Here is a 13427-nt window from a genome sequence, read left to right as displayed (position 1 = left end):
ACCACCACCACCACAAACCCACAAATACCACCACCCCCTTCCCCACCACCACCGCAAACCCACAAATACCACCATCCCCTTCCCCACCACCACCACCGCAAACCCACAAATACCACCACCCCCTTCCCCACCACCACCACAAACCCGCAAACACCACCATCCCCTTCCCCACCACCGCAAACCCACAAACACCACCATCCCCTTCCCCACCACCACCGCAAACCCACAAACACCACCATCCCCTTCCCCACCACCACCACCGCAAACCCACAAACACCACCATCCCCTTCCCCACCACCACCACCGCAAACCCACAAACACCACCATCCCCTTCCCCACCACTGCAAACCCACAAACACCCCCACCCCCTTCCCCACCATGACACCACCACCGTGAGCCTCCCCAGAGATCACCACCCACTTGCCCATCACTAGCACTACTGTATTTTCACCATCTTCTGCCTCCCCAGCTCTTCATCTCTTTTCTTCCTGACTTTAATCTCTATTTGTACGTAGCTGGGGGCACACACTGTTTTATGAAGTATCTGTAACTTCTGTCACAACAGAATCTCAATTAGTTTGGAACTTGGATGTGCTACTGTAAAATCCCCGGTATTAATAAATTTCAACTCCAAATTAGTAGTTAAAAGTAATAAAGAATTTGAGACTTTGAAAAAGGTTTCACGCATCCCAGAGACCAATTTACAGTCTTACTTATCTTCACCTTTAGCCAGGAAAACAGTCTGCTGTGCCTTTACTTTCAGAGGCTTTCGACATTTCCTTCTGCTACAGACACCAGCCAAGAAGGCTCTGCCTGCCCCGGGCTCCAGCCCCACGCTCCCGGGGAAGCCCAGATGCCAAGCCGTCCTGGTTTCCTTCCCAACGGGCACGTACATAACTCAGTGGGATTCGCACCACTGTGCCCACGACATCAGCCTGGCCGTAGCTGCGGCTGATGGGCCAAAAAAAGCCACGCACACAACTAAGTGCTCTTTATCTGCACACGAGGCTTCAGAGACTTTCCTGGAGCCAGGTATTCCTCCAAACTGTTAAGTCATATAGCCGTTCTCTTTCCCCTTTTACTGCCAAGGCGGTCACGAAAGGTTTCTTCTCCGCATTATTCCCAAAGGTTCATGAGACGCAGGTGCCAGCAGCGCTTTGCAGTTTTGAGTGCATCAGCGAGGAACAACTGCAGCGCTTCTTGCAAAACTCCTGCTCTTCAGCATGACAAATCTCGACCTTTAAAGGTCCCTTCCAACCCAACACATCCTATGATCCTATCTTTTTAAATTCTACAGCCTTTCTGAGATTCCTTCTCCAGCAAACTCTCTCAGTCTTTTACATATCTAGACCTATCCGTGGAGGATACTTACCTTTTTCCCCAATTTACCAATAAATATTCAAAAGAAATGGTTTCTGCTTCTTATTTGTCATGCACAGAATAATGAGACTTGTGAGAAGCATTTGCCACCAGTTACCGTAAGTGTTTAAGGAATCAATGAAGGTTCTATGTAGTTACAGTCCAGTATGTGGTTACTAGACATCCCACTGGATCCCCCTCCTTCGGAGCTGGTTATTTGACATTTACGTTTTTGGGTTCTTATCCTCTGAAACACCCACAAAGCTCAGAGTCAGGGGGGGACTACGGAATTATGTGTGAATCCAGACATCCCCAGCTCTTTCTGGAACACCACTCCCACCACCACTTTCTAGATGATCCATTTTAATCAAATTTTTCGACCAAACAAGAACCGGAGGTCAGACCAGATGAGGTGGCGATTATGAAAGCCGTCTTTCCGCAGGAACCTGCAGAGCCGCATTCCTCAGCGGCTACTCCACAAGTGGCAGTGCTCAAACACAGTTTTCACCATCCAAAACGGCGTCTACCTACCAGCAAGCACATCTGGCTTCTCCAGGTTCCAGAGAAAGCTCAAACCAAAAGTACAATAAATCCTTCTAATAAATACTTCCGAGAGGCTGGGATGTTTGTTCTCTTTTGTAACACAAAAGGCTGGCGAAGCCCCTGCTCTACCCTGTACACTCTTCAGGTGGTTTGACATTCCACTTGAGTAGCCACAAGGCAAGGTTAAAATACCTTCCCTATTAACCATTGAATCCCTCTCCCTGGGACACTCATCCCCACTCACAATCCGGTGCGCACCGAGCCCTCGGGTTGGGTTCTTTCAGTAAATGTATCATTGACACACCACTCGAGGACTGTCCTGGACTCTGCATTTTCATTTAATAAACAATCCTCTTTCTATCCAACTCATTTACAAATACAGCATGAGCAAAATACCACTTATGTAGCCATGCCTGCATATGTATGCAACAATCTATAAATAAATTTTATAAATAAAAGCCATTTTAAGTACTAGGAACAACCATTCAAGGGAGGCTTCCTGGAGCCCCAGCCTCCTGGGTTGCAGATCCTGTCTCTGCCTTCTAGCAAAGGCTGCAACTGTTAAGACATAACAAAACTACTTCCACCGTGGAATTAAAAAGCTGGAAACTACAAACTACCTTACCAAAAGTTAACTTTCTACCTTTTTCTAATTGCCTATTTATAATCACACCCACCTCAACCAAAAGGGTCTTGTAAACACTCGATACAATGGGCTTAGAAATTTGTAGGTAATTAAAAAAATGAATTGAAGCCTTGTTGGCAAGGACACTTGTTTGAAAATTGAGGTTTTAAAGTTATCCATTTCTCTCTCTCTTTCCCCCCTCCCCTCCAATATCTTTATCAAGGAGTGGAGCGACAGGACGAGGGAAAGGGTTTTACACTGGAAGAGGGGAGATTTGGATGAGATATTGGGAAGAAATTCTTTGCTGTGAGGGTGGTGAGCCCCTGGCCCAGGTTGCCCAGAGAAGCTGTGGCTGCCCCATCCCTGGAGGGGTTCAAGGCCAGGTTGGCCGGGGCTTGGAGCAACCTGGGCTGGTGGGAGGTGTCCCTGCCCAGGGCAGGGGGTGGCACTGGGGGGGCTTTGAAGGTCCCTTCCCACCCAAACCGTTCCGTGATTCTATGATCTGCCTCATTTTACTGATATTTCCTGTAATAGCACAAACTGCCCAGGCTAGGAACACGCAGTAAGGCAGCATCACCACCCTTCTACGCTGAAAATGGGTAAACAAGCAAAAATAATTCTGGAAGTGAGTGCACAGAGAACCCTCCCTCCCCTCCGAGCGTCGAGCGGTGCTGAGCAGCCCGGCGGGCTCAGCAGAAGGAAGGCAGCGGGGTGAGCGGAGGGAGCGCCACGCACACGCAGGACACGGGAGAAGTCGCTGTGCGAGGGCGGCGTGCCCTCTGCTGGGAAACCCGCGGTGGGAAGGGGGCTTCTCCTCTGGGAAGAGGAGCCCAGGCCATGGCGGAGTCCACACATGGACAGCAACGTGACAGGGGTGCAGCGCACGCTATTGACTACCCTGTTCCCTTTCGGCTTGTTTCTGGGGGGGCGGGGAGGGGGGGGCTGAACAAAAACATGTTCAAAAATTTTTAATAACTTTAAGGTAGTCTAAATGGGAAATGAAATGAACCAGAAATATGAGAGATGTAATTCTGAGAGCAAAATCTTATTAACAGCTACTTACAGTATTGCCAGCCTTTAACTGGGTAGATAAAAGGGTCTGTCTTTTGTTTTCGATTCGATTAGTACCCAGCGTAACGACTTTCCAGCGGAAGCCATAGATATTATCACTATAGAAACGACTAAACATGTGCTGCGTTTGTTGAGACCTACTCCAAAGCCACCATGTTCGGCGCGGTTATAAATAACAAACATTCCATTATTTATAGCAGGAAGCGCATTCTAACTCAACTACAGTTGAAAATAATCCATCAAAAATTATTCCCTAGGGCATGAGCCTTTAGGGAAACTTGGCTATTTTAACATTTCACCTGAAATGTATAGATGACAGCGACTGCTAAAGTTTAGCAGACTAAAAAAAATAAACAAACAGAATGAACAGTGACTAATCTACAGGCTTTCAAAATAAGCAATTTGATTTTCAGTTCTGCTGCGTGTACATAACTAAATGAATCACTGTTTAATGCTATTTAATAAAAAAAAAAAAATTGAAATAGGCCAGAAGGAATAATTTGGAAAGTGTTTGAAGTTTTTTTCTCCCCCCCAAACAGGCCCCAACAAGCAGCATGTTCATGCAGCAAAATCTCTTTCAAATAAAGGTTTCTACATGAACTTACATATATATATATATATATAAAAAAATCCCTATCGTAATATATATGTTTATATATATACACAGACATAAAATCAAAATACTATGTGATTTATAGTATCAAAAAATTATCAAAGGCACTTTAGAATTTCAGGAAAAAGAACCTTCTGAAAATACTTACTATTAATGCTTATTGTGGGTCTCAGGGCTCCAAAACTCTGAAAATACGCCATACAAGCCTGAACTAGACCTGGCTGGATTGAAAGCCCAGGAAAAATAAATTTCTTTTTTTATTGCATCAGAGTACCAGCTAAGCGCTGCGGATCTGGTCAGCAGGAATCAAGACGTGATTGCTGAGTACACACGTAAGTAGGTCGTGCTGGTCCAGCTGAAGCTGCACCGGCGCCGAGTAGAACGAAAGCGTTGCGATGCACATTTTGCAGTCTCGTCGTCCTTCCTAGACTCCAGTACAGCGTTTCCACAGCGTTCTGGCATTGCTGATGCATGTTCAGGTCAGAAGCGACCGCATTCCCCAGCCCGTCCTCTGCAGAACTGCTCCCCAGCCACGGATCCTCCATGGAACTTTGGGGCTGCTTGGTCCCACCTGAGAACTTCGCAGTTTTCTGTACTCAACTGCATCTTTTCTGAAAATGTAAGTGACCCAGAACAGACAGCTTTAAATTAATTCCCTTTGCCAGATGTTCTTCATGTTTTTGAGGTCCAGCTTTGTCCCTGCACCAGCAGTACTGGTCACCCGGCGGGTGAAGGCAGAAGTGTCCTCCTGAAGACTGATGTGAAGAAGACACTTGAGATCCCCCGACGTGGATGGCACTGTCTCTCATTGAACGAGCAATACAGGCCGCATCCAAAACTATGGGATGGTTTTTTTTAAATTAAGAAAGACTCAATTTTCAATTTTCATACAATCAACACACAAGACTTGCAAAAGTTACAAAAGATTAAAAGAAAAAATATGTAAAAGACCTCTCTCTCAAGAGATCCCTCTTCCATGCTCAGTTGACAGGAGACGACCCAGTCTGGAGTAGTATTTTATATATCCCTGAATTTTTTAGTCCATTTAAAAATACTTTGTTGCTTAAAAAAAACAGGAAATGGCTAAAAAGGCTCAGACATAAGTTGCTAGAGCCAGAAATATTACTTTAAACTACAGGAGCAGAAATGCTCCTTATGATTGCCTTATTGCTTACTAAAATCATGGAATCATTCAGGTTGGAAAAGACCCTTGGGATCATCGAGCCCAACCATCAACCCCACTCTACAGAGTTCTCCCCTACACCATATCCCCCAACACCACATCTAAACGACCCTTAAAGACATCCAGGGATGGTGACTCCACCACCTCCCTGGGCAGCCTATTCCAGTGTCTGACCACTCTTTCTGGGAAGAATTTGTTCCTAATGTCCAGCCTAAACCTACCCTGCTGCAGCTTGAACCCATTCCCTCTTGTTCTATCGCTAATTACCTGGGAGAAGAGACCGGCACCAACCTCTCTACAATGGCCTTTCAAGTAGTTGTAGAGAGTGATGAGGTCTCCCCTCAGCCTCCTCTTCCTCAAACTAAACAGTCCCAGCTCCTTCAATCGCTCCTCATCAGATTTATTCTCCAGGCCCTTCACCAGCTTCGTTGCCCTCCTCTGCCCTCGCTCCAGCACCTCGAGATCTCTCTCGTATTGAGGTGCCCAGAACTGGACACAATACTCAAGGTGTGGCCTCACCAGTGCTGAGTACAGGGGGACAATCACCTCCCTCCTTCTGCTGGTCACACCATTTCTAATACAAGCCAGGATGCCATTGGCCCTCTCGGCCACCTGGGCACGCTGCTCGCTCATCTTCAGCCGCTTGTCAATTAGAACCCCCAGGGCCTTTTCCACCAGGCAGCTCTCCAGCCACACTGCCCCAAGCTCAAAATCCCTCAAACTTCTCCATTTTCATCCTTGATTTCCATTTTTTGTCTTTGCTTCACCTTTAGACAACCTTTACCCTCTTAATTTCACCTTTCTTTGATTTGGATTCCGACAATGCTGAACAAGAAATGTAAATATTCCCTTCTCCCTTTGTGCCTTTATTCTTTTGGCTCCGGCCCAGGCACAGCTCAGCAGCTGTACGGCACAAACCCCCTACAAAGGGCGCACACCTTTTGGAAGTGTCCCTTCCGTCTCACCTCCTGCCGCAGTTTCTTACTAGTACGAGTTACACCTTGTTGCTGTACAAGGCAGCCAACTTGGCTGCTGCTAAAATTCCTTCAACAGCCTTCTGGACCAATTGTTTTGATGTATCGATGTTTTCATTAGGTAAGATATTCAAATCTAATCTCTTTCAAGGTTCCCAACTAGCATTATTTTCTTTCATACGTTCTTTCCATTTATTCTGTAAAAACTCTGTTTCCTAATTCTGTTTCCAGTAACCTTCTGCTTCCAGTCCGTGCTTTGTTTAGCGTTGCTTCTGTACGTCCAATTCCCTCTTCTACGTGAAGGGCGTGGAAGGAAACGGTTCCAGAGCCGCTGCCTGGTCCTGGGGCCAGATAATCTGCATTCTTGCTCTGCAAAGCGTCTAGTAGACGTGGTTCCTCTGGTTTCTCATGGTTCCTCGCCTGTGTCAGCTCCTACCCTTCCCTTTGGAGCTTCTTGGGAGAGCACCGTTTGGGCACTGCTAAAACCGGGGATCGCTCCGACGGTGCCGTGGCTCAGACCACGCGACAAGGACAGTGTTGTGTTTACCAGAAGAGCGATAGCCCGAATAGCCTCCTTTTCCATTTCTACAGCTTCCCACTCCTCCAATCCACATTACATCTTAAAATCAGCTTGTTCTAGTAAGAACCAAATGGCTCAGAAGTGAACACCGAACCAAGATGGGTCCTAGAACAGGGCAGAGTCCATCTGACCCGACTCACAGCTCGGAGACTTCAGGAGAAAACAGCCCCGTTAGAGTCAGAGCTACTATTTAGTAACGTCTTTATATTAAAGGATGCAGACTGGATTTAGATATACTTACGGGGATAATAATCTACTGGCAGTTCGGATTAAGCATTCCAGAAGTTTATTACCCACATGGTTAAAAAAGGACAATATTTAAGGTTGAATTTTCCTGTCTTCGCCTTCCAACTACTGAATGGTATTAAACCCCAATTTTCCAAATTAAACAGTAATGCTATAATGACTCTTCCTCACGAAGATAATTACTAATTATGATCCAATTATCATTTGAACTTCGCTTTGAATAAGTAAAAGGTTGGGCTTAATCTTTTGCCATAAAATAGGGTTTTATATCTAAAATTATCTATTATTTCTTGAGATGTGATTATCATACAGTCATCCAACTGAGTGTTATTTCTCATAGTTTCTTTAAGGCTTTTTAGTTAAGAGTTTTCAGGGCGTATATTTACAATTGTCAGGACAATGACAATACTAAATCTTTCTCTTAAAGAACTACTATCTTTAAAGATAGATCCATTGCTCAGCACAGCGTTCATGCCAGCTGGTTTACCTTTCCAGGGAGGTATTGCCAGCTTTAAGTCTTTCTAAGCTAGAAGAGAGGAAAACATAAGAAAAGTGGGACTGATGGGCAGAGGGGAAGGAAACACACGTGTTAAGGCTTGAGGCGGACTGTGCTGTCTTGTGTGCTTTAAACAGCACCGAACACAATGACAACCATCGGCAAACTAACAACATGACTTGTAATAAAACCAGTACAGTACACCTTCGTATATGCTTTTGCTATTTGAAAACCTTTAAAAGTCCTGCTGTGCGGTTCTACTATAAAAACTGTAACTTTCAGAACACATTAGTACAGAGGTGGTTGTTTCAGCATGACAAACAAAGGTGAGTTACCCAAGAGGAATGCTCCTTCATCTGATGCTGGTTGCTATGAGGACCATTTGCATGGCCACGCCAAAAACAGTTTTGGCAGAGCTGGTAGTTGTGGCACTGCTGGCATCGGTACCGGAACCCCATCATGCTCTCACACCGGCAATACGAACATTCCACGGGATGGAAGACTTGGTGGAGATGGGGAAAGAGGGGAAAAAAACCAAAACAGTAATAAGCAGACTTTAGGAAAACATCAACCAACAAATCTCATTGGAGCTTCCAACCCCCACCCCAAGTTCTTAACCACTAAACCAACTTGTTATTCTGGACAGGTCACGGATTTTGAGTGCAGGGCAGGTAATTTCAGTAAGATTAAGTGTAAATTTAAGTTGATGACAACGCAGCAGTTCCGTCTGACAAGTTCAATATTTCTTCTTCAGATTTCTCCCTCCTCAGATCCACTCAGACCCCAAAGTCTCCATGAAAGTCCAACAACACTGAGCATACACATGAGTGGGCAGGGAGGGCAGAACGGCTATATTCACGCAGGATAACTTCTGCCCAAGGAGATCCCTGCCCTGGAGTCAGCTGAGAGCTCTTCACAGAAGAGGCAAATTCAGGGCACCACAAGGAGCTTCTGCTCTGAAGCACCTCTCGCCAAGGACCTTCCCTCGCTCTCCCCCGACTGCGAGCTGCCTCTTGTACCTCTCCAGCTTACACTGAGGAAATCCCCAAGGCCCCTCTAAATGTTAACATCATGAGAACTGGAAAATCAAACGAGGTGTGACATGCAGAGTCACCATCGGGAGCTGCCTAAAAAATAAATAGATAAATCCTTCTTCCCTCTTCTTCTACCCACGAACAAACAGTCACAGACTCGCTCCATCTAAAAGATAAGTCTGTAGAATAAACACAAGAGGAAGGTGAGAATGAGGTAAAGGAAATATCCTACTACGTCAAACGCATCTCAAAAGGTGAGGCGAGGAAATAGAATGGAAGGATGAAGGTGAATTAAAGGAGCAAATGGTTTAGCGTTGCTGCGGGTCAGAGCGTAAGTGATTGCGGGCATAAATAACTGTGCCATGGAGAAGACCACAGGAAAAAAGAGCAGCTCACTGACCAGTCAGCTGAAATTCCTAGATATGTCTATTATAAACCACTGAAAGATGCGAGAGAAATAATTAGAAAAAGTCTGAAGTTTTCATCTGTGATAAAAATTATGACTTAGCGCTCCAACTGAGACTTGTGCAATTCCGCACAGGGCAGTGAAGTAACTGCAGAGAGATGCGGCTTCTGCGGGAAGGTCTGGCCAGTTACGCAGTGCCCCGTACCTCCAGAGCGGGCGCGTACACCAAAACTGCTGAAAACGCACGAGTAACAACTAAAGCAAAGACAACTTGAGCACTGACCTGGTCAGGAATGCCATGGGTAATTAAGCCAAGATGATCAGGCAGATGACGCTTTATTGCAGCACGTGGCGACACTGTATAAAGCAAGGACTTGATGGTGGTAGGCGATTTCGATATACAAACGCCCCCTGGGAGCGGACTGTAGAGGAACTGGTGATATTTTTTATTTTTGTTTAATACAAGAGGTGTAGAAAGCAATGAAAAGAAAGACTTTAGACTTGTACCAAACAGTAGAAAAGAACTGGTTGAAAAAGATGACAAGTGACCTTAAGTTAACACGCCAACAGAGTGGTTTTGTGACTTTTCGGAAGCGGAGGCGAGAGAAATGACTTCAGCGCAGCACATTTCATCAAACTCAGGAGTAGGTAAGCTACAGGAAGAAACAATTCAACAGGAAAACTGAGTTAGAAGAACTGTCAGTTCCTTAAAGAAATGATGCTAAAGAAACAAGCACAAACTACCTCAGTGCAGAGGAAAGAGCAGCCTGTAGTAAAAGACCAACGCGCCTGAAATTAAGAGTTCCTCAATAACTTAGAATTCAAAAGGAAGCCTACAGAAGCAAAAACCGGGACAAATTATTAATGAGGGTTAAAAGAATAACTCATATATTCAGAGACAAAGTCAGAACAGAACAAGAGAAAACTAGCAGGGGATTTAAAAGGGACATTACAAGAATTGTAATTATGATCCGCAAAAGGGTGCGGAATTACACAGACGTAACTACTGACTTCTCATGTTATTTTAACTTGTAGAATACATCCTGGAACAAATAATAAAGCAAAGTACTGTAAGCACCTGGAGAACAACAGAGAAATGAGCCGTGGAAAACATTTGCCAAGTCAACCTAATGTCTTTCCGCGACAGAGTAATTGACCTTGAAAATAGGAAACAGGCATCAAATGTCATCAATTTTTCATTTTACTTCAGTACTTCTTACAAAATTGGTCTCCTGTGATATTCTCATGACAGGGGGAAATGCACGAGACGAAAGAACTGTAACCTGGATGTGAATCTCATTGGAAAAAGACCAGAGAGCAGTTAATTGTCAAAATGGAAAGATCTAATGAGCAAAGTCACCTTCATTCCAGGTCACGCACTGGTTAATATTTTTCATAAACAGATTGAACAATCATCAAAAATGTCCGATTTGGGGCGTCACATTTCAAGGAAGATGTGAGTTAATGATATGTCCAGGAGAAAGCAATAGACTTGTCTGAACAACAGCTAGTAGACATCTCAGCTTGGAGCAGACTGCGAGAAGGTAACGTCAAACATGCAAGAGGTACGTACAAAAATAGCAATACATTCTCCAGAGCCAGGGGCCAAAAAACAGGTACTTATGGGTTTAAACTGCAATAAGAAAAAACTCATGCTAGAATATTAGGAAAAAAACCCCAAACTTTCTCACCCTAGGAATATTTAAACTGTGATCGCACCCCAGCTTCAAGTCCAAGGAGGTGTGGAAACATTTTGACAGAGGATTTTAAGAAGCAGCGAGGCAAATCTTTCAAGAACGTTTATACACACTCGAGTTTGCCTTTGGAAAGAGAGATGGATGAAGTCACAGGTTCCCAAAGCTTTTTTTTTTTTTGCACCCCCTCCCGCAGTCTCCCAGTATCCCTCCTGCCCGTGTCTCCTGCCAAGCCAGAGCCTTAGGTGAGTACCTGAATCATGGAATGTGTGGGGTTGGAAGGGACCTCTAAAGGCCATCGCGTCCAGCCCCCTGCAGTGAGCAGAGACATCTTCAACTAGATCAGATGGCTCAGAGCCTCATCCAGCCTGGCCTTGGGTGTCTCCAGGAGGAGGAATTGTCTGAAGGAAAGGCAGTAACTGGTACCAGCGATGGCAGCAGGTTCTGCCTGCCCCTGTGGACCACTTCATCCTGCTTCGCCTGCCCCTCCTCTGCAAAAACATCTCTTATCTTCTCCAACTCCACGCATTCAGAAGAGATTGCTACTGAAGAAAAGGGGACAAAAGCACTACAGAGTCCTCAACCAAAGAATCAAAACCTTGAAATTGATATGCTTCATTTAGGAAATCAATAACAACATTCTGATAAAATAAAACATGACGCAAAATAATAATGGCGACGGCACTCAATGTACGGCAAAAAGCATGCTCTAAAAATGAGCAGTATCACCATCAGAGGTGAGTAGATCATGAGCAAGGTATTTGGCCATCTGGATAGAAAGCAAAGAGGTGGGGTGCACTTTTTGGTGTGTTTGTGGCGTTTGCTTTGTGGGTTTTTTTGTTTGCTTTGGTTGGTTGGGTTGGGGTTTTTTTGGTTGGTTGTTTTTTTCTTTTTCTGAAAGTGCCAATGTTTAGCTGACGGGGAAACAAATAAATGAGCAGAACAGCATGCTTCCTCCCAGTACCAACCCGCTGTCTCGCCCGTCCTGCCTTACTGGCAGGCGTTATGTCACGATCAAATGTAGATATTATTTGTTCATTTCTGAATGCCATAAAATACGGTGTTGCACACTTTATTGCTCTTCTCTCCTGTTCAGATCGCTTTCCACACTCCCGTCTGCGTAAATCCAACTAGACTGAAGTTGCCATGAAGTAGTCAATTGAAAATGGTTTTCCCATTATTGACTTGCCCAACTCCAAGTCATTGAATCATCGCACGGTTTGGGTTGGAAGGGACCTTAAAGCCCACCCAGTGCCACCCCCTGCCCTGGGGAGGGACACCTCCCACGAGCCCAGGTCGCTCCAAGCCCTGTCCAGCCTGGTCCCACTCGAACCACCATGTCCCCTCCTGCCTATGGACTGTCAGAGTTCACCTCATGTCCCAATCCCTTTTCCCCCTCTCCTTCCTACTCTTCCTTTCCTGGAAGGGCAGGAGAGGGACACAGCTAGAGAGATGGGACCATGAACCCAATTCTCATGGCTGGCTTTTCCTCTTTTTTCTGAGACCTCACCTCGAGTGCTGTGTTCAGGTCTGGGCCCCTCTGTATAAGAGGGACGTTGAGGTGCTGGAGCGTGTCCAGAGGAGAGCTACCAGGCTGGTGAGGGGTCTGGAGACCAGGGCATCTGAGGAGAGGCTGAGGGAGCTGGGCATGTTTAGTTGGAGAAGAGGAGGCTGAGGGGAGACCTCATTGCCCGCTACAACTCCCTGAAAGGAGGGTGGAGAGAGGTGGGGGTTGGCCTCTTCTCCCAGGGGAATAATGACAGGACCAGAGGAAATGGGCTGAAGCTGCGGCAGGGGAGGTTTAGGTTAGATATCAGGAGGAATTCCTTTACTGAAAGAGTGGTCAGGCACTGGACCAGCCTGCCCAGGGAGGGGGTTGAGCCACCATCCCTAGAGGTGTTTAAGGAACGTCTGGATGTGGCAGACTGTGGAGTGGAGTGGAGAAGTGGAAGACTGTGAATCCTTCCTCCTCTTCCCCTTCTTCCCTCCTCTGTCACACAGATATTTCTCATTTGCTTTCTTCTACAAACCCCTAATTTATTCAAAGATCTTGTGCCATCTCGTGATTTACCTCAGACTCCTCATGGCCATTCCTTCTTTATTATTATCTTCCGTCTGCTCCCCTTGGTCTCCAACATCAAAATACTCACACAATTTAGATTTTCAGACTCCAAAGACAAAAGAAAATTGATCATCTTTTCTTCTCTATCTCCCAGTTCCTTTTGTCTCTCAGCTTACTGAACGCACGCTCCCCGGCTGATGTCTCTCTCCTTCAGTTCTGAGCTGCAGAAACCCCTCTGCCTCTCACATTTCCAGAGAAGCTGTGCCGGTCAAAATCCCTTATTGCTGTTTCCCACCCAAATGGAGGTATCGTCACTCCACCACCAATTTTTGCGTTGCAAACCCCAAATCCGATATTCCTCCTTGTCTTGAAATCTCCATATAGTGCCCTGTGTATTCATATTTTGACAGCCGATGCCCAAAACGAGCCTCTGCTCTGTCTGAACAACGCCCTTCCATGGAGGCACAGGATTAGGGCTTCTAAAATAGGATAGTAATATAAATGACAGATTGCTACCATGAAATAATGAAGAAGAGTTTCA

At 45.6% G+C, this 13427-nt stretch overlaps 1 protein-coding gene across 13 annotated transcripts in view; it reads right to left on the bottom strand.

Annotated features, from left to right (window-relative positions):
• The window catches only part of DTNB (dystrobrevin beta), a 230043-nt gene that overhangs the window by 158690 nt on the left and 57926 nt on the right, over positions 1-13427 (bottom strand). For 12 of the 13 annotated variants that reach the window (XR_008465325.1, XR_008465327.1, XR_008465324.1 and 9 more), the window contains one exon: positions 8026-8192. Coding sequence is in view for 8 of the 13 variants with exons in the window: in XM_054194714.1 (XP_054050689.1) it covers positions 8026-8192 (167 nt within the window). In the remaining 5 variants the exon portion in view is untranslated. Of the gene's footprint in view, positions 1-4359; positions 5050-8025; positions 8193-13427 lie in introns of all 13 variants that reach the window. The other variant, XR_008465328.1, reaches the window with a different exon arrangement.

Source organism: Rissa tridactyla, chromosome 3, assembly GCF_028500815.1.
Source record: "Rissa tridactyla isolate bRisTri1 chromosome 3, bRisTri1.patW.cur.20221130, whole genome shotgun sequence".
NCBI lineage: Eukaryota > Metazoa > Chordata > Aves > Charadriiformes > Laridae > Rissa > Rissa tridactyla.
This window is presented reverse-complemented; position numbering and strand designations above follow the sequence as displayed.